This window comes from Triplophysa dalaica, chromosome 2, assembly GCF_015846415.1.
Source record: "Triplophysa dalaica isolate WHDGS20190420 chromosome 2, ASM1584641v1, whole genome shotgun sequence".
Taxonomy (NCBI): domain Eukaryota; kingdom Metazoa; phylum Chordata; class Actinopteri; order Cypriniformes; family Nemacheilidae; genus Triplophysa; species Triplophysa dalaica.
Window position 1 is genome coordinate 9,205,417 of NC_079543.1, and position 21,348 is coordinate 9,226,764.

At 36.1% G+C, this 21,348-nt stretch overlaps 3 protein-coding genes across 4 annotated transcripts; 1 reads left to right on the plus strand and 2 right to left on the minus strand.

Annotated features, from left to right (window-relative positions):
• Window positions 1-39: 39 nt before the first annotated feature.
• Window positions 40-2,765, plus strand: cisd2 (CDGSH iron sulfur domain 2). The gene is made up of 3 exons (XM_056733531.1): window positions 40-234; window positions 1,237-1,451; window positions 1,698-2,765. Exons 1-3 carry the CDS (start codon window positions 132-134, stop codon window positions 1,785-1,787), a joined length of 408 nt encoding a protein of 135 aa, XP_056589509.1. The 5' UTR covers window positions 40-131; the 3' UTR covers window positions 1,788-2,765.
• A 421-nt stretch (window positions 2,766-3,186) lies between these two features.
• On the minus strand, window positions 3,187-13,082 carry si:dkey-162b23.4 (sodium/hydrogen exchanger 9B2). The gene is given in 16 exon segments (XM_056767658.1): window positions 3,187-4,615; window positions 5,843-5,849; window positions 5,851-6,027; window positions 6,186-6,322; window positions 6,532-6,640; window positions 6,731-6,880; window positions 6,969-7,075; window positions 7,397-7,572; window positions 7,660-7,787; window positions 8,372-8,514; window positions 9,487-9,657; window positions 9,764-9,784; window positions 9,787-9,976; window positions 11,278-11,409; window positions 12,801-12,902; window positions 13,011-13,082. Coding segments are annotated over 16 exon segments (1,884 nt in total). The 3' UTR covers window positions 3,187-4,553.
• A 1,385-nt stretch (window positions 13,083-14,467) lies between these two features.
• Window positions 14,468-19,453, minus strand: bdh2 (3-hydroxybutyrate dehydrogenase, type 2). 2 transcript variants are annotated; one of them, XM_056731513.1, is made up of 10 exons: window positions 19,352-19,453; window positions 18,548-18,636; window positions 17,436-17,514; window positions 16,648-16,744; window positions 16,394-16,502; window positions 16,130-16,190; window positions 15,761-15,874; window positions 15,612-15,670; window positions 14,918-15,010; window positions 14,468-14,791 (listed from the first exon to the last, which is right to left on the minus strand). In XM_056731513.1, exons 2-10 carry the CDS (start codon window positions 18,617-18,619, stop codon window positions 14,738-14,740), a joined length of 738 nt encoding a protein of 245 aa, XP_056587491.1. In that variant the 5' UTR covers window positions 18,620-18,636; window positions 19,352-19,453; the 3' UTR covers window positions 14,468-14,737. The 2 variants fall into 2 exon arrangements, with proteins under 2 accessions (XP_056587491.1, XP_056587501.1); XM_056731523.1 differs by lacking the exon at window positions 19,352-19,453 and adding an exon at window positions 19,094-19,150.
• Window positions 19,454-21,348: the final 1,895 nt, after the last annotated feature.

Genomic DNA, 21,348 nt, shown 5'->3' on the forward strand with positions numbered 1-21,348 from the left:
GTTCTTCTTCTTGATCTCTGCATGCGCAAACGGCACCGACTGCGTAACTGAACTAACGCGATGACGCTGAATGGAATATCCCAGGAAACATATCGCTGGGTCTCAATTAGAAGTGCACAAAGTCATTCAAGATGGTGTTAGAAAATATCTCCAGGATGATCAAAATACAACTTCCAGCCTACCTCAAAAAGCTGCCTCTGCCAGAAACAATCGGAGGTTTTGCGCGACTTACAGGTACGTGTTTTGACACAAAATGTCACGTATAAAGTTATAGGATATTCCCACACATGTCTGCATGAGAAAGAGTGATGTAATGTCAATTGTCTCTTTGTTTATTACTCCTCAAATAATAAAATCATGCGCGCAACTGTTTTGCTGTTCTCTGGTTTTAAAGTCTTAATAACCTTACAATTGTTTGCGTTACTGCTGGAGACGATAAACAAGCTACAGTGTGTCTATATAGTATTAAGCCCATTCAAAGGAATATTCAAACATTGTACAGTACAAACGACTCTCCTTTAGCATACAACAGATTGTCACTATTAAGCGAGTGCCTGTTTTATATGTGTAAAGAACAATTATGTGATTGAATGCTGTGCCTCAAACAAACGTGACCAGAGCTTTGTTTCACTTTGACATTCTAACTCCTAAGTTTGAGCATCATGCAAATGACATATGTACATATTTAGACATGTTATTATATAATACTGCAATTGAATGAGCATTTGTATAGACACTTAAACTCCCCTTATATTTTGAATTCATCATGTAGCAGTAATGTGCCAAAATTAAAATATTACAGTGCACTTGATATTGCAAATGACACTAAAATAATGAAAGATTTTGTGCAATTTATGCATGTCAAAAGCTGCTTCGAAACAAACCACTTAAGATGAAACATAGACCACTAAGGGGAGCATTATGCACGGCATTGTCTTTATATAATATTTGTAATGTGTACATGTGAGACTAACATGCACTCATAAGACTAGCATGATGCATATATCAATGATTGAATTATACTTCCATTTTATCAAACCCTGTACAAAAGAAATGAAAACAAAAAACTGCAAATCATCTCACACGAATCATTTATTTGTAGCAAGAGGAAGTCATGATATGTAACTCTTGACAATTTTCTGTCAAGCTGGTATGGGAACACGGCTATACAAATAAATTAAGTTGAAAATGACAATGCTACAGTATATAATGACTTTTACTATATGACTGTCTCAGTTTCAGAGTGGTTGCGGCTCTTGCCGTTGTTAGGCATTTTGGCTCTTCTGGGTTATCTGACAATCCGGCCTTTCCTACCCAAGAAAAATAAGCAAAGGGACAGTCTGATCAACCTGAAGATTCAAAAGGAAAACCCTAAAGTGGTAAATGAGATCGACATAGAGGACCTGAAGAGTACAAATGTTTGCTACTGCAGGTGCTGGCGATCTAAAACGGTAAGATGCATATGGAAAATAGAGAAGTGATTCCAAAAAATATTCTAAATACAAACAAAATGATTACCGTTTGTGGTGCAGAATGCATTCATTTACTTTATAAGTTCACAAAATAAAACTATAAAATTATATACTGAAACCCTTAACATTTAAAATGTGAAAAAAGTGTAATTTCTTTAGCTTCCTCTTAGGCACCCTTAAACCACAGTCACTATCAGCTCTTCATTTAAACTTCTCTTCTTGCAGTTTCCTGTGTGTGATAAATCGCACATAAAGCATAATGAGCTGACGGGGGATAATGTTGGTCCACTTATTCTTAAGAAGAAGATTCTGTAGCCCCCAGTTTGACCCAGAGATGGAGAGAAGTAACCAGTCCGCTGAAGACCACTCACAATGTTGTTTTTCATTCTCTTTCTTTTTAGACAGTTTTCACCTTACTGTGGTTTTGTTTGTTGTACTTACACAAAACAACCATCTTTTAATTGTTTAGACGCATACAGGTCTTTAAATTGTGAATGTAGTGACCTAGATATTGTGTTTAATCTGTTTAATGATTACTTTTTGTTATGTTATTGTGGTGTTTTTTCTTTAACTTGGCAGATGTAGTTTGATCTTTGTGTGCTATATAACCCACCTTAAGGAAAAATTGCTTGTTTTCATAGCCAACAGGTCTTGGCCTCAGAAGTGTCAAATTAATTCTTAGTACACATTTGGATTTATGTCTGAATTTTAAGTTACCTTTTAATATTGCTATTATTATATGCAAAGCGTGAAATAGGCCTTTGTGATGGACACTTTTAAGATCACATAATCACATGCCTTTAACTTTTCTATGTGAAGTACTTTTTTAAACGTGTTTGTCATTTTACACAGAATTATATCTAAACCAACAAGAGTTATAAAATGTTTGCTAAATTATTTTCATCAAGTTCAAGGTACCAAATTAGTGTTTGCATACCTTTAGCATTTCACGTTACATTACATATGTAACAGATGCTTTGGTCAACACTATTGTTCCAATTTATTCACAATGTTTATCTTGAGACAAAATTTAACAAAGAAACGTCAATCTTGATAATCTACTTGAACACACATGCTGCAACATTACAATCCATGTGTGCATTAATTCACAATCAAAGCAGGTTAAGAACTCAAGACATTGACAATCCACTGGTTCTCATAATGTTCTCTATTTTAGTTCCAACTGGTTTGTCATATTTGATGGCTCTTGTAGAAGCTCTTGTAAAAGTTACATTTGTATGATAAATGGACTGTGCTTGATGATTTTTGTAAATAAAAGTTAAACCAGCCAAATTTGTTTTTGTTTTGCTTTAATTCAAATAAATAATTATTTTAGGAATATTCAAGTAGACGATGGCATTTATACATTGCTCAATTGGTAATAAGGGGCCAAGTTATAAATAAATAAACATTTTTGTTTTACCCCAGATGCTGTTTTGCCTTTTTTAGTGTCACTGTTAACGTGTTTAGTCCAAGAAGAGGAACTAAGAATAACTGTGTGACTAAATGAGCTTTAACAGACCAAGTGCTTTTGACACTTTAACTCAGCCAGTGGTTGACGAAAAAAACTGCAAGAACTCTTTGCTCTAAAGTGACAGTGCTGCTTATTTGCATCTGCTTTGCCTCATATGATAAATATATTTACAAAAGTAAGCTGGGCCTTTTGTGAAGCGCCAATGCATCTACTAACAAAAACAAGACCAAGAAATAGAAATGAGTTACAGTAGTCATTTAATTACTTTAAAAGAACAGTGTGTACACTCTTAGAAAAAATGGTGCTATATAGCACTAAAAGTGATTCTTTGCACGTAATCATTGGGAAACCACTTTATATTTAGTGCTATATATTTGGTGCTTGGCGCTTCAGAGGTTCTTATGGGTGACCGAGATGCTATATAGCGCAATGCGGTTCTCCAGCGGATATATATAGCACCTCAGTTATCCCAAAATCACCTGAATCTCTGAAGCACTAAAAATATGGTTCTATTTATTGCTATATAGAACCATATTTTGGTGCTTCAGTGAGTCAGTTGATTTTGGGAAGACTGAGGTGCTATATAGAACCGCTGAAGAACCATAAGGTGCTATATGAGCATATTCTTTAAATTCAAAACAACACAAACAGTACTTATTATATCACTAAATGATGATAATAAAAATAGATCAATTTACACAGACATTCAAATGACCCTGATGATAACACATATAAATACACAGTTTATGAAAACAATAATTATGAGGAAAATGTATCGCGTGTGCACTTAAAAAATGTTTTGAGACAGTCTTGAGATGTTTTACTTAAGATGCCCAAAATCAGAAAAATCAACATATAATTTTATTAATAATTAACTTTCTCTATTTCATTATGTTCTTCATCGCTGCTGTCCTTTCGAAACCTTGTATTAAAAAGTCCTTGTCACCTTTGACAACACAGTTGTAATCATTTCAAAAGTACAGTGTTTTTCCAATTTCATGCAAATTTGGACTGATGAGGTTTCAGAAGGACAACGAAGATATATACTTCCACTGTAAACAAATTTGACAAAAGTCCCTCTGTAGTCAAAGCCACAAAACACTGTATATGTAACAGGGCTTTGCACAAATTCTAGTTCAACATCTAAAATTTTTGGGGGTTTAAAACAACACTAAACGCTACCAGACATTTCAATACAGCCTAGGCAGATTTAATTTAACTACTTCTATTATCACATCAACAAGTAAACATTGATATTGTCAAAATGGCATGTGTTTCAGGGATTGCATACAGTCAGAAACAAAAAAAAATGTATAATACAATGCAATGTAAGTCGCTTTGGATAAAAGCGTATGCCAAATCAATAAACGTAAATGTGAATGTTTCACCCTCTTCCAAATTGCATGTTTTTAAGATTAAACCTGTAATCTTGCTGGTTACCATGTGTGTTTCCATTAAGAAAAGTAGAATTCAAAAGTCATCTGATCTGTCTCCTCAGCAGGTTATAAATATGAGATTGAGAATCCAATGAAAGGATTGAACTATTATTAGCAGTTCATATTATGGAAAAGTCCTGGAAATTCCATTCCAGATAAGCCCGAAAGTCATCATAGGGCACTTTCATATGTGACTGGGGTCCCTGATGCCGATAAAGCACCTTGACTGACATCTACAATTCAGAAAATTGAAATTACAACAATGTTGAATCATTCTCAACTAGACCATAGCTATCTTGCAGCATTCAAATGTAAAAAAATATTAAATTGATAAAACATTTAATCAATGTTCAACACATCAGCCAAGTCAAAAGCAATGCACAAACAAAAAAGCAAACACAGTGTGAAACAGGACCAAGAGTCCCGTCACCATGCAAATTCAACAATATTTGGTTGATGTGGTCATATTGCTATCTATAACTTCATTATCATGTTCAAATAAATTGCTTGTTTCAATGCTAACCCAAACGTGCTTCAAAGCTGTTCAGTGATATGGAGTTTAGCTAACCTATCGCCTTTCTACACATCTGATTACCATATCTCCTACTGTCATCCTGCTGTTAAAACACAACACACAAATAGCATTTCTCGTGTGAAGTTCAACAGAGACTTGACAAACGTTAGCAGTTAAATGTTAGCATGTTCCTATGCTAATGACACCAAACACACAGCACACATATGTACTGAGATCTTTCTATGTGGTTGACCTAAATCTCTATTTGTTGAGAGATGTAAGATTTCTTTCAGCTGACACCAATGATTTTAACAAACAACTATTGGCAAATTACAATATACCGAGTGAAAGTTGTGATTCGCTCAATTATTATGTAAAGTATTAATATAAATTTCGACATCAATGCATCCATAATGTGTTGTTATATGATCAGCATGGCCATGAACTCCATCTGGCCACCCTGGATGAGAATGTTGCAGTGCATTCTGGGATTACTTTGCATGGCTCTTTATTTGGCTAACATATTAAACTTTTTAAATTGAAATTAGGCCTGGGCGATATATATCGCGCTTCGCGCTAATTGTACATGTCTACATCAATTCTGAAATCGATTCAATATTTTATGCACAGCTCTTCCATGAACTACGGCTCTTTGATCAGTATGTTGTACTGCTCGACCTAAAACCACTTCGAGATGGAGTCATTTATAACGTACATTTAAAAAAGCAACACTCGTCAAACATAATCACTACGTAAGTCTTGAGAAACTTAGAGTATAAGAATCGCACAATATATCGCCCAGCCCTAATTGAAATTATTTAATCTAAATATGTATTTCCAAATGCAGCTTTTAATGAATATGAAGTATAATGCAACATATATATGCTGCCTAAATGAATAGTTCACAGACAGTATGTGTGGTTATGTGTATGCATAAACATCTCACCCCATTCCAGGGTTCTTTGGTTTCTGCAAAACTCTAGGGCCAAGCAGACCAATGAGTATCGATCCGATAGGAGCAGTGATGAGAATAGACAGCACAGCCACAGTAAGTACATCCATACCATACTTCTGTAATTCCAGATCATTCTTAGAGCGGGCCATGTCTAGAGCAGTAGAGCCTATCGCAGCCTGGACCAATCAAATAATGTACTACATTATAGACATCTATATGCATTTCATTTGCCACATTTTAACTGCTGGTTTATATTCAAAATGACAGCACGCTTTATTATAGAGTTGTGAATAATTGTCATATCTGAAGACACACACACATCTTCGACATTTACCTGTACAGTGGCTTTAGGCATCCAGGCTAATGCGATGAAGACTTTCTCTTTTAAGTTGAAGCCGGCACGCAGAACCACAACAAAAGTGAAGAGCAGGCGTACAGTGAGACAGATGAGCAGGGCTGCCAGACCCAGAGCTGAGGACACATCATTCATACGTCTTAACACAATACTTCAAACAAATGTAAAATACTTTTCACACAGTGTGACCATATGCATGAGTAGTGCGTCAAACAACATGGCGAATTCCACATGTACATAAATAAGTTCAACAATTTTATCTCATGTCAGTCCATTTAACTTTCAATACTTCAAACTTGAAGTATAGCGTCCATCTGATACTCACACACAGTGCTGATCTCCAAAGCACTGATGACAATCTCAGCACCGATGAGACCAAAGAGAAGAGGCTGAGACACACACCAAAACCTTTCGACCACCTCCACCACAGGAGCCTGAAATACTCAAACACAGTGGTTTTCAACAAAGCTCAGGAAACAAGAGGAAAGAAGGAAGGAAGGAACAGTGTTTGCGAGACATCGAACCTTATCTTTTCCCCAGCCTATTCCTGCCACAAACGCTAGGATCAGCGTACAGAGACCCCCTGCGCCGGGAATCCCTGCCACGTTACTGCCAAACAAAGCAAATACAGACAGCCCCAGCACCAGAAAGGAACGCTTCAGCACCAGGTTATTCTGTGTGGTGCATTAAAAGATATAAAACATCAATAATGTGTGAAACACATTCAAAGAGAACACCAAAACGTTGTCGTAGTGCACCCACCTGGTCTCTACTGGGGAAATAATGCAGAAAGTACCCTAGGGCCACACCAGTGACCGCACCACCTAATACTTCCAATGGTCCCCTCAGTACATTTATCCACACATTGCCTACAGAGGGCGACAGAGAGAACACTCTTATATATGAGGAAATGGCTAACCGTATACAGATCGTGGGAAAATTCTGACTGTTCATTAAAGTAGAATGGGAGCTATGCATTAGAGACAAAAAAGCTACATTAAAACCATTAGCATTTTAGACCTTATATAAATATTTAGGCAAAAGTTACATTTCAATTTCTAAGTAATTCATCCATATCATATATTGTCTGCAGGCACTCTAGTGTGTTACTGGGACTGAACAAATGCATCAGCGGTCCAGCATCTTTTATTTATTAAATGTAATTTTTCCTTATTTTTCAATGTATTTACCTGTGGCAAAAGCTACTCCCAAGCAGGTGGTAAAGAAGGTAATGGCAATGATGTCATCACAGCTGCAGGCCGCTATGAGAAGCGTAGGAATACCCTGCTCTACTCCATAACCCTCTTTTTGCAGAAGCAGCATGGATGGAACCACAACCGCAGGAGAAACAGCCCCAAGAACAAATCTAGCGAGCAGAGAGATAGGTGCAATTAGGCTGGTAAGGGTAGATCTTTCACAAGCGCTTCATGTCTAATATGAAATATTACTTTACCCTAAAATAAACCCCCAGACCCATGGCAGACCCAATAAAAAATGAGAGACCACGGCCATAGTGGTAGCCTCGCAGGTGAGAGGAAGGATGGACAGACGTAAGCACACTGCTTTTAGCTTCCTCAAGGCCTGAAACGAATAAAAGAATTCATGAACGTCCAGCCAGTCACAAAATCTATGAGAATAGCCCTAAAACTAGCTTTAGAATTAAACTTTCTTTCAACTTTGTCTTGCTGAAAACTCCACCAAGCTTTCAGTTATTAAAACACGCCTTTAAAACAGCTTCAGGCTAAAGGTTAGTTATTTTCTATTCAGTCTTCCGATTCTTTATCTATTAGTCTATTAGCATTAGTTAATACATTACTTAAATCTACAATGTAACAATGAGAAATGTATTTTATATTTGTTAATACCGTGATAATTTGCTTAGAAATGTTTTGTTAATGTTGGTTCATTGTACATTAATTTATAAACTACTTGTGATTTTAAAATTGTTTTTGAAAATGTTAATTTAACATGTTAAATTAACATTTTGAATAACTTAATATAATAAGTATACCAAAGTACTATTAATTGTTAGGTAAATTAGTTTAGGATAAGTTGCAATTGGAACCTTATTGAAAAATGTTACCAGTTCATTTGTTCTTACTTATATTTAACTTTTTCAGACTGGTTGGACTGTAGTTAAATATTTTTCTACACTGTTTTCACACCTTGCCATCTAATTCCAGGCCAGCTTTGACCAAAATGACAGCCAGAGCGATGTTCCTCAGAGAAGACGACCATCTAACATCAATGTAAACTGCATCTGTCACCACAGGGATGTTTCTGAGGACAAATCCAGCCAGCAGCATGCCTGCAGACACACATGGAGAAGACAGCAAAAGCGAATAACAGAAATCAAATTCCCAGAGTTATCCATTACAGTTGTCTCACACAGCATCCATTCTACAATTACAAAAAATACCATAAAAAAACAAACTTAAATAACAGTGAAACTTTGTCTTGGAGAACTTGGACAATTGTACTAAAATTGAATTGTAACCCTAGTGATGGATTGAACCACAAAGTTTTTGGGGCTGAAAAAGTTCACAACTAAGGTTAGTTTTATTTAATATCCAAACAATCTCTAAATTTGTTTTCAATAAACTAATGGCTTCAGTATCAATCAATCAAATAAAAACTTTATTAAGGACACTCACAATCGAGAGATACACACAAACCTACATTCACATTAACACGTATTTACATATAAGCTACAACCCCAATTATTCCACAACCTAGAATAGAACCTGACTGAACTAGGTGCTGTGAATGACTAGGTGCTTCTACTATTCACAGAGTCTGAGAGTCTACACATACATCTGTACGTAGAGGATAATGTACAGGTTGTTATCGCAGAAATAAGCCCAGACAGTGTGTTCAGGTCCCAATTCGAAGCAAAGGGTCTTGAATCACTCTGAAGGGGCTTATTTTGCGTTAACAGATGGCTGCTTGTACATTATCCCGCTTGTAACACGGCTTGTTGCCACATGTGAATTTTTTTTAACAAAAATGTGAATTTGAAATATTTTGTTAGCTCATTTTACACCGAATGCACCATCATGGCACTCTGAGCAGAAGCTTCACGCTGTCATTATATGTCACATTAAGCTTTTGCATACTGCTCTTTCTATATCGCCGCCACAAATGGGCCGTGTACATAGGGGTCTTAAATAATGTAGGTTTAAATCCATTCCAATAAATAGCAGACTACATTCAATACATACAGTACGCTGTTAATTTATTTCAAACTTTATTTGCTTACAATTTCCAGAACATCTCTTACCAAGCAGAGGAGGTAATGGTGGAAGCTTTGGCAAATTAATGCGTCCGAAAAGCTTTCCTCCGGCCACTGAACAGATGAACAACGTTACGATGCCGAAGAGATTTCCTCCGGGGAGGCATTCTTTCTCCGTGATGGACCACACCACCCCAAAGAGTACTGCAGCCATGATGACTGCACGTAAAAAACAAAAATCCATTTTCATTTGTACAACAATGGACAGCAATGTCTCCAGTATGAATGAAATGATATATGATATGATTCTTGACTTATTTCTTACCTTTGGTGATTATGCTGGCAGCAGGCCTCCGGGTGGACAGGGACATAATCTGCGCAGCCAAGGGCACCATTTATATGGAGGGTCTGTATTGGTGCATGCATCTACTGCAGACACTCGTCGGGGGGCATACGTCGTCTCTTCGGTCAAGCTAGTGTTGGGGCTTTCTGAACACTTACCTACCACCAAGACTGTCTGACTGATTGTAAGGTGATCCTGAGGGGGGGAAATGAAAAGAGACCGGTTCATTTTATTAACACAAGTGATACAGACTTATCCAATGGAACACAACGGACATTAAAAGGGGTCATATGGCGCAAACATGTGTTTTTCTGTGTCTTTGGTGCGTTATGCCCATGCATGTATAAGACACGTAAAATTGTGTCGGAAAACAAAAGCGCACCCAGACTTGCCTGAAACGCCTTGTGTAACCACAACCTCCTCAAATCCACATCAGTTCGTGGTACTAGTTGACAAAGAACGCCCAAATGTATACGCAAGTAAGGTAGGTGTACCTGTCAGTACAATTGCTTTTGAACCCGACGTTCCAATTATGGAAAGTCAAGCTTTACATTTTTGTCACATGCTTGCATTATTCGACCAATCATTACGCACTGGATAAATGGCCATTCATAGCAAACCTCGGGATTTCAGAGCGATGATCTTTATTAAAAATCTGTGCGTTTCAGAGAGGAGTGGCAAAGAGGATGACACAAACATGTGGAAAATACAGCGTTCTTGAACCTTAAATCATGTATACACCTTGCATTCCATCGAAAACAAATGATCATATTCGTCTTAGCCATGTCATTTGACCCCTTTAATAAGATGAACAGCGCCCCCTGGAGCAAGATACTATTAACAACATTTTGGACACAAACAACAATAATGAAAGTTCAAGGATTTACTACATAAGCACAATTTTAAAGCATTGGCATTTCTTCATGACATATATTACTTATTTATCATAGAAAATATATGTCATAAAAGCCTGAGAACACCTTGAAATTATTTGAGAAAGAAAATCATGCTTTAAACTAAAGAAGAAAATCCTTATGAATAATAGTTATAACAAAAAATGTGACTCTGTATAAATATTAGACTTGACTAAACAAAATCAAGGTTCCGAAATGTTTCGTCATGCTGTGACATCCACAAAACATCTTTTGTTGCAGAAAAGTTTGTTTGTCTTAAAAAGGCTCTACAGGATTTTCAAAGGTAAGACTGGAGTTAATGCTTTATGGATACATTTCACCAATCTTTTTTTACAATAATTATTTTTTAATCATAAGTTATACCCACAGACTATTAAATAGTCTCCTAAAAGAGATGAATCTAGTTACATTCTTACACATCAATTATTGTGTTGATAAATGATTCCTGGTTTTCAGTGGTCCTCGATAAGAGTCAATTTCTCACACAGTAGCTCTATAGAAGCTAACAGTTAATAATCTTCAAATGTCACTTTTGAAGTCGCGAATTTAATAAAACTATTAAAATGTAATTCATGAACGTACGTCAGTATGGTTTCCCAGGATGAATGCTCCATCTTCAGTCCTGTGTGAGTTTGTGGAGTATGTTGAATGGGGTCTGGATGTGTCATCATCTTCCATGGCTCTGCGGTTCTGATCTATCCTCTCTGGACTCCTCTAGCCATGACACAGGCTCATGGCCACCCTCGATAGGCTTCTTTCCGTCCACACCCTACCTGAGTAAATATTAGCTTAACTAATGTATTAGATTAACACTTCTACAAATAAATAAGACTTGATTTGGTGATATCAATACACTTTGTGCCGTTTAGAGCGGAAATATCATGAGTAACTTACTAGGAAAGAATCAGACTGGTTTATTCAGCAGGTTAATCGGATTGTCAGGACTGAACACGACGCTCGGACCATATGGTCTTTTATCGGACTGGCATATGGTCTTGTCTGTGTTTATAAGACTAGTACATCATTCACTGGGGTGTTCTGTGAAGACTTGAAAACAACGAACTTACACCTTTCATCATAGTGACAAAACAAGCGTTTTTACAGTTGTTTGCTTTCAATGAATAATAATAGGTTAAGTAACGTTACGTGTACGGTCATGTTATGGCTGTGTTTTCGCATATTTTGTCATAATAAACTAAAATTACATAAAAATAATAACATGCAATGTCTGATCGATGAAATATTAATTATTTATAGCACGTGCTTCTTTTAGTCAAGTGTTTTCTGTAAAGCTGCTTTGAAAACGTGCATAGGGAAAAGCGCTATAGAAATAGATTTGTATTTATAATATCGGTCACACGAAATACTCGATAATGAGTGCTTGGCATGTTTTTCAGTTTATACAATTTAATTAAGCTGAAACCCCAAAATATACGTACTTCACGCCACAATGTGGATTTCATAGTATTCATTTAGACCCGCTAACCGCATCCGGAAGTGTTTTTTAATCCCGCCTCCGATGCAGAAATGAACCAATCACACGACGTCAAGAGCACTGCGCGGACCTTCTTTTTCTTATAATTTAAAGGCGGACGGCATCCAACTATATGGTTCATTACCGCCACCTACTAAACTGGAGTGTGCCTGAGTCAACTACATCTGAAACGCAGTTTCTTTAGGCTGCTGCCATCAGGGAGGAGACGAAATTTCCATCCCACCCCGCCCTCCATCCCCCTCTTGCCTTCCACCCCGAAATCTACCTATCTGCTTTTTCTTTTTTCCAAATATCCCTGCTTGTAAAGTTGTATTTTACACATATATATAATAATGTGTATTTATCTGTATATTTTTAATACATTTTTATTCTGTGTAGTGTTAATTTATTCTCCATGGGACTGAGAGTACCGCGACTTCAATCCTCTATATGTACAAGTACAAGGTCAAAAAAGGTCAATATTTTTTGTCACTCATTTCAGAAAGTGAAACCATTATATAGATTAATTTCCCATGGAGTGAGATATTGCAAGCCTTCATTTCTTCATTTGCGGCCTTCGGGTCATCTGCATTTTGGGATCTGGTGTCTTTCATCTTCCTCTTGACAATACCCCATAGATTCTCTGGTTTCCTGGCCTATCAAGGACAGAAACACCACCATGTTCATTGAACCAGATTTTGGTATCTTTGGCAGTGTGGGCAGGTGCCAAGTCCTGCCGGAAAATGAAATCAGCATCTCCATAAAGCTTAGACTTTGCATGGTCCACTGTGATTTCTGAAGTCCACTGTGTAGCATTTATCAGTCCCACAATAAATGTTACCAGCTTTTTAATCTCTATCACCATTTTCTTCTCAGCCACTTCCTCTTGCACTTCCATGGCTTGTCTGGCCATACTGGGTTTTCCATTTTTGTATAATCCTCCTAACGGCTTCTGCATATGGGATACTATTTTGTGTCTTTCTTTGCTTTCTTACTAAACATCCTCCAAATCCAACACTATGACTCCCCCCCACAATTGCAGCACTTCGGTCGTGCGTTACGATTGCACTCCTCATAACCATGATTCTCCCCACACCTGGCACATCTTTTCATCCCATCGCATCCTTTAGCCATATGCCCAAATCTTTGAGTGATAGCATCGTACTGGTTTTGGAATGTAACTCTTTGACACTTTTTAACTCAAGTATCCCTATGTTACTTTCGCTGGAAGTATCTCATCCTCAAAAATGATAATAATGCCCTCACAACCACTCCTTGTCCCATCTCTGATTTTTTGCATCATCTTACTTCTTTGATCCTCACAATTTTTGTTTAAGGTCTTCCACACTTACACCAATTGGCACACCCCAAATTAATCCTTTAATTCTTTATTATTTCCTTGCCAATGTTACTTGCATATACCACTTAATGTTTGCCAATTTCCTTCATTTTCCTTGCTCTTTCTCTTTGTTATTCATCTTTACACACAATCAATGGATTACCATCCTTCAGCACCTTAGCCATAACTATTTCTCCCAGCTGATTTTTCAAGATTTTGTTAGTTTAATCAGATTCATTGCTATTAAACCATTTCCCTCCTCAATCCTCACAACCTTAATTGATGTTACTTCCTAAGCTCTTTCCCCTGACAACCACTTAACTCATCATAGTTCCTATCTTTTTGGGCATTGATTTCATCCAATTCACTCCCTCTCTTATCATTTGATCTAGCTGTATCTGGACTCAGTTTCCATATCATATATTCACTCTCTTCTATCTCAGAATCTCCCCACTCAGGTCCATTCACAGTACAGCTGTGCCGCTCCGCCACTCCACTCCTTAATTTTTCCAGTTTTTCCCATGTTTGTCCACATTCTTCGACATCCATCTTTATTATATCCAATTTTCTTTGTATTGTTTCCATTCAACAATTCAGGGTTCTTTAAACTTTTTGTTCTAAGTGAAGTTTTCACCATTCAAACTCCATGCCTTCCAAGCCGCACCTCATGCACATGCTCTCTACCCCCTTCTTATCAGCTTTGAGGCTACATCCCATATGCGAAACTTGCTCACAGCCTATCCAGTCATGCAGTCAATTATCAAAATCTAGGGGCACAATAAATTGTAGAATAGTTTTCCTCACCTCACATCATTCTTTCACTGTTTTAAGGTAATACTATGTTTCTGTTTTAAGTCTTTCTGGCTTTGGTTTTTTTCATAGATAATTCCAATTGCAATTCAAATCAAAATGAATATTGAATTATACAACATACAATGAAATCATATACAGTAGCACAGTTTACATTGGGGAATGTCATATTTATTCAAACAAAAAACATTATATAATATTTGATTATATTTAAAAAAAACGCATCATCTGGAGTTTGTAATCTTAAAGTCTAAATTATTGCAACCAAGACAAGGATTTACTAAGAGTACAATAGACAGTGATTATCTAGCAGCATTAAACGTTTTATTATTCATTTTCTTATTCTTTAACTATACTTATTTTTTAGCAGTACTCTGGATGTTGAATGCATGTTTATTTAGTAAACAGAACAAATGTCCTTAGAGTCTCCATCCTCCATCAATGATGACTTCTGTTCCTGTTACATAGGCAGACTGCAGATATAAAAAAAACATGTTTAAGTATTTTTAAACATGATTATCAACATGTTGACAATTTGTTAAATCTATCTACAATCTAAACGATTAGAAAACTCGGTTATCCACAAGTACAATGCTCACCTCATCTGAAGCCAAGTACACACAAAGATGTGCCACTTCCTCTGCCGTGCACAACCTACCCGACTTCTGTCTGGCCATGAAGTCTTTAAAAGCCTGAGAGGTAAAAGATAGAAATCAAAAATGTATCATGAAGAGAATGACTGTAAACTGTCACTATAGGTATAACGTGTTTTGTTGTAGCAGTCAGGCATGCCAAAAACTGCACAAGGATATTAAATACATGTATTGTATACAACGCAAACTAACGTAATATTTGTTGTGCATGAACATTTACAATAGATACTTTTCCTTCATTATTTAGTCTAAGTGATTTGTTTCAAACTATAACTTAAATAAAAGTTTTGTTTTATAAAAGAGGAATTCCTCAAATGAAATATTCACTGCGACTGTTAAGCTTGATAAACATAGTTTGATAAAATGTTGTTAAATAACCAAAATGCAGTGCAAATAAATGCTTCTTTATTTATTTCCAAATAATTGTATGAATTAACCTTTAATGATAAGGGAGTTCTGCAATATACATTATTAATCCTTTGTTTCATATGTGCTATGAAGTTCGTGTTTTGAGATTTAAGCTTTGCATCAGAAACCCCAATACAAAATACATTTTAAAATGAACCGAACATAGCTTATATTTTAGATTAATGTGTTGCTAGTCGGTTTAGGGATGTGGTACATGTCAGTGATCCTGTACCTGTTCTGGATCAGGTCTAGCCTGGATTCTCTCACGTAATGATGGCGTATCAACCGTTCCTGTAAAGGTCAACAAAACAAACCGCAAAATGACTCAAGATAATCATTAATGGATTACATGGCTAATAAAGAAATATACCACCAGCATACCAGGACACACACAGTTGCAGCGAATCCCTTGTTCGAGGAAGTCAGCTGCCACTGATTTGGTCAGTCCGATGACAGCGGCTTTAGACGTGCTATAGACGCATCTGTTCACAACCCCTGGACATGCAATTAAAAGCAAGCAATGATGAGAGGCACACTTCACCTGACCAGGCATTTAGCCAATTTCAACATCTGCTGAACTGGAGATAATGAGGGTAAAATAATATGCCAACAGTTCCATGGAACAATGTCAATCATAACATATAATTATGAGGAAAGGGTCAAATCTCAACCGAAAACATGATGTATTACAGCATCCCATTAATTCACTGTCAAAAATGTATATAGGTCTCAACAGGTTAGAATTTGTACCTTTGATACTAGATGCCACAGATGCCATATTGATGACATTTCCAGATTTACGAGCCAGCATCTGTGTGGAAAAGAATAAAGGAAAATCACTTAAAAACACATTCTTTAAATTTGACCGGAAAATATAGTATTCTGCTACCTGAGTTTTTCTGAAATTATAAAATAGATAGTTTCCCTCTTAACAAAAGAAAATAGGGTATAAGTCGAAAAAAAGAGAGAAGGAAACATGTGTTCTAAATTAATCCAATAAAGGGACAAGTTGACCTTGGGGAGGAAGGCTTTGATCATCAGATACATGCTGCGGACATTCACATTCATGGTGAAGTCCCAATCCGACTCCTCACAGTCCAGAATGGAGCCGTGATGGACAAATCTGTGTGAAAAAAATCAGGACATTAAAACAGCCCAAATTGAAGGCTCAAAAACATTTTTTCGTGTTTTTGTAGATTCTATAAACAATTGCTGTTTTAAATTCAGATGTATTGCTAAGTTCTCAATTGTTGTATGACAATAACAACCCAGCAATATTGAAGAGCACATCCACATGTTCAAACTCCTTGGCCAGGGCATCTACTTGGTCCTTCTTGGTTACATCAACCACCTTGGTTTTAATACCTTGAAAAGAGGAGAATATCAAGAATCAGAATGAAGCCTGAGAGAAGCTTCCCTGAAGTAAAGCAATATGTTTCTAGCGTAATGGGAATGTCCAACACAGCAGATAGGTATGAAAAATAGGGTTAAAAAGGCCAACAGCCTTTGAAATCGGTTTGTGGGAGAAAACAGACATGGTTGCTTGAAGATCAAAGGAGCAGCCTGACCGGATGAAAACGCAAGCACGTATGACCATAGCTTTCATCACCAAGGTTGACTCAAAATGGATTTTTAAACATTGATGATATACACACATGCCTTTTAAAGTAAAAAGATGAAAACAGATAAATATCTTTTCTATGATTTAAAACATTAGCAAGCAAATCAATGTAATTAATAATAATAGTAATACATAGTAATATTATTATTAATAGTAAAACATTTTCATTCTTAAAAATAAATGTTATGAATATAATGCATATTAAGGCTATGTTTCTGTAATTTCCATTTAAGCACTTTTGTGTTAATAGCAGTGCAATCAAACATCCTTTTAAGATATTAATCCTAAAATGGATTTTTGTTTAGATTTTTAAGTATTTTTGTTTTTATAAAAAGCAAGGCAATCACTGATCTTGTTAAAACTTAGACCAACCCAAGTTTATTCCACAAAATTCCACTAGATGTCACTATATATCCAGTCAATATTGAGAATCACCTGAAATACCGTCCAACTCTTTAAGTTTCTCGCCATTGATATCTGTAGCTATGACTTGGGCACCTTCCTTTGCAAAAGCCTGTATAGGGGAATAGATGTTATTATTTACAGAAAATGTGGTATTCATGGCAAACTGTGGTTGGATGTAAATGCTAAGACAAGAAAACTATAACTCAACACACACAAAAGCCTGAAAACAGTTTTACTCAAAAAGGAAAGGTCTGGAATTCAAAACATAAATGCAACAAGATAATATGCTATTATAACCAATGCTATTATACACTATTTTAAAATATTGACACTTGAATAGAAAATATTCAAGCGTCAAGTTTTTATATATAAGTTACTAATACAGCTATATAGACAAACATGCTCAAAGCAAGCTACTTTGCATATTGGGTTAGTTTTATGGTAGGTAACAGTCTTTTAATATCCTAGGTAGCCTACTTAATATACTAAGAAACTATTTTGATATATTTAATAGATTTATGCCATTCTTCCCATCAAAACCTTTCAATAGCCTCATACAATTGAAATTTTAATGTCACAACAATTTATGCAATGGTATATCTCATTCATTGAGGGCCTGCGTTTATATAACCTGCCAGCTGGCTCACGGCTAAGGTGTTTCCTCAATCTGTAGTTTCTCTCATTTAAAACTCATTGGAATAGTTACTTGATATGGAAATTTATTCACCTAGCAGGTGTGCTGCTTAACCACCTCCAGCACTCCTCTGATAACAGACTGTTGACTCACAGACATAAAATGTGCCTAAATGATCGAAGACACTCTTTGTTTCATTCCTAATGATTAATTGTAGGAATGTCATAACTAGAAGTTAACTTAGTGTTAATACTGTATGTCCAAGAATTATGTATCCCCACATGACAGCCTCAAAAATCACAGTGTCATTTTGACAGCCCTTGCATGTGAAGCTTTCATTCAAATGGGAAACTCGTGACCAAAGTAAATCCACAAAGTAAATCCATTTGTCAAAGTGGCACATAGGGCTGTCAATGAGCTGCAGCACAGTGTATAAACTTCAAGAGCTGAATAGAGGAAGTGAAATCAGGCAAGCTTTGAATGTAGAGAGTATCAAATGAATAGTTACTATAGCAGAAGCTCTTCCAATGCCCTGAGCAGCAGCGGACAGCACAATCACTTTCCCGTCCAGACGACCCATTGTCTTTAATATGACCCCTAGAATTGAGAGAACATAATGGGTTCAATAGTTTGATTACATTGAATGCAAAAACTGGTCCAAAGTGTATTTGATTCAAGTTTAAAATAGGATTTGACTTTATACCGCCAGATATGCTGATATATTTTATTCCATATAAGTGACGTCAGTTAAAGTTCATCCCCAAATAAATCTCTGTGTTATGATAACCTATATGAATTATGTCTTATAAGGACATTTAAAATAAACTTTTTACATTCATTGCAAGCTATTTAAAACATGTTTAATATTGTTTTATGTTTAATGGGAGTAGACTAATGTTAGAACTTTCGTTTTTGCAAAGCACGATCACTTTAAGATATTAAAACATGTTTAAATTTGTTTTTATTTTTTATCGGAGTAACGTTAAGACTAAAGTTTGAACTTTCGTTTTCGCAAAGCACGATCCCAAAGCAAGCAAGTAACGTTACAGACTACCATGGAGTTGATTTGATATCTTCTTAACGTTACGTGTTTACAGCAAACAATAAACGATCTGCAGTGATTCTGCGCGCAATTTTGCGATAGTTTGAGAACTGAAAATGATTCGCATCAAAAGTCACGTGGCAGGTTTTATGCAAAAACAAATAGACGTTAGAAACTGTGCACATTTGTGCACTCTGAATAATATCCCACAACTACTGCAAGTGGAAACTTATCGAACAGACAGAACTTCGAGCCACTCAATGTACTCACGTTCAACTTCTCTTCACTTCCACAAGAACTCACGCGACGCGGGGCATAAACGTCAGGCTGGCTCAAGATTAAATGTCATATCAAAATAAAAGTCAAAAAAATAAAAGTAATGTCAAGTCCCTCTTACAAGTATTTTGTAACAGACCCTGGATATTCTTTGATAAATGAAAGTTCGTTTTCTAAGGCCATTTTAACATTATGTTCATCATATTATCATCATCATATTCAAAGCAGTTCACTTACTAGACCTTAGAAAATTATGTGATCAATAATGCATGGCAACATTTTACATACTTTAACTCATCGAAATTATTCAAGCAATTTCACCTTTTGGTGATTCAACTCGATGTTAAAGTAACTGTTTGGTCTATAAATTATTATTTTTAAAATTCTATCATACTTTCTTTTAAGACAGCGCTCTACTTTACATTTGTAAAATGTGATTATGACGTACTGTATCTTTACATTTACTCATAGTAAGCCAAACACTTCCACTTGGCTTGTGGGACAACTGTGGTGTAAAACTGAGTAGGCCTATTATAAAATTATGTTTTGATGTGTGAATGTTTGTGATGGTAAATGTTATTCTTAAATATTCGGTTTGTCATAATGATTACAGAAGCTGGAGAGATACACTTTGATCAAATGTAACTGATCCCTCAAATCATTCTTCTGAAGGTAAGACATTATCCAAACTCAATTGGCACCACTTTGACAGCAACATTATCAAACCATTAATAACATATGAACATTTTATATTATTATAGATATGTAGAACAGCAGTGTTTGACATATTTACATTTTAACAGCACCTTTTGTTGGTGATAGAATGTATTATTTTTTAAGGATTGTCAAGCATGACCATTTATAAGATAACTTGGTGTGATAGAATGGCGGCATGGCTTGGAAATTGAAAACTATAAAAATTGATAATAAACACTGTGATGCTGCAATCAAACTGGCTTTTATTTTGAAAAAACTATGTACTGTAACTGTGGGAACTCTTGGTTTCAAAGGTTATTTCTCTTCAGAAGGTTGCATAATGCAGTTATTTTTGTATATTAACTAATGTACATGGTACACGTTTCCTATAACGTATTTATATAGCCTTTGTGCAGAAGGTAGTGGACACATTTATGTCTCTTTTGAAAACATTTATCTTACCGTGTAACATTCGGATGTATTGAGAAAGAAGGCCCCAATTGACATGACTTAAGCACACTCAGTGTGACGATGATCCAATCAAAAGACTGAAGGAAAATTACTGTGAAGAGGTACTTGGAACCCAATCCAGTCTTGGGTTAATGCAATCATTGCAGTTTTCCAATGCGGTGTATGAAACAGACCAACAAGAAAGATGTTTTAATCTTCATACATGGTTACTCCTATACCATCGTCCCATTCACTTTGTTAAAAGTAATGTTTTGTGAACTCCAAGGCTTGAAACTCCTCAAACAATGCTGGAGATACCGATACATAGAGGGTCATGTATTTCAGTGGATGTCTTATTAGGGCTGTAGGAAACCTTTAATGACTTATTGATCCACCAAAAAGTGGAGAAAAATAAGGTTTTATGCCTACGGCCTCTCTTTCTTTCAACACCACAGTTTGCCATTAAGACGCCCAATCCTTTAATTTAAACATGTAAGTGGATTTATTATAACAGACATTAATGAATAAGTATACCTAGCGAGTATAAAAGCAATGCTATCTTATGTAATTTGAGTATATGCAACAAAGAAGAGATATGCTTTCAGATTTTGTGGATGTGTTTTATAACTTTGAAGTACCAAATGTTGTTTAAGCATTGAAAGAACCATCAGCATTTGCTTTTCTTGAAAATAGAGGCACTGTGTTGCAGGGACAGGCACATATATCATTTTCGAAATGGAACATAAGACTCACAGAAAATGTTTGAGGAAAGATATTGGAGAAAAGAGAGCTCTGTCAATTCTTAAAATTTAAGCATTATCATGTAAGCATGCTGTTGCGAATAA

Bases quoted from the DNA above. Each gene is read 5' to 3' on its own strand.
- bdh2 (XM_056731513.1), bottom strand. From the start codon at position 18,619: ATGGGTCGTCTGGACGGGAAAGTGATTGTGCTGTCCGCTGCTGCTCAG. The intron at 16,503-16,647 runs GTTGTTATTGTC...TTTTTCACACAG, and splicing joins GTGCTCTTCAATATTGCTGG to ATTTGTCCATCACGGCTCCA. The intron at 16,191-16,393 runs GTCAACTTGTCC...TTTTCCACACAG, and splicing joins TCAAAGCCTTCCTCCCCAAG to ATGCTGGCTCGTAAATCTGG.
- cisd2 (XM_056733531.1), top strand. From the start codon at position 132: ATGGTGTTAGAAAATATCTCCAGGATGATCAAAATACAACTTCCAGCC. The intron at 235-1,236 runs GTACGTGTTTTG...TGACTGTCTCAG, and splicing joins AGGTTTTGCGCGACTTACAG to TTTCAGAGTGGTTGCGGCTC. The intron at 1,452-1,697 runs GTAAGATGCATA...CTCTTCTTGCAG, and splicing joins GGTGCTGGCGATCTAAAACG to TTTCCTGTGTGTGATAAATC.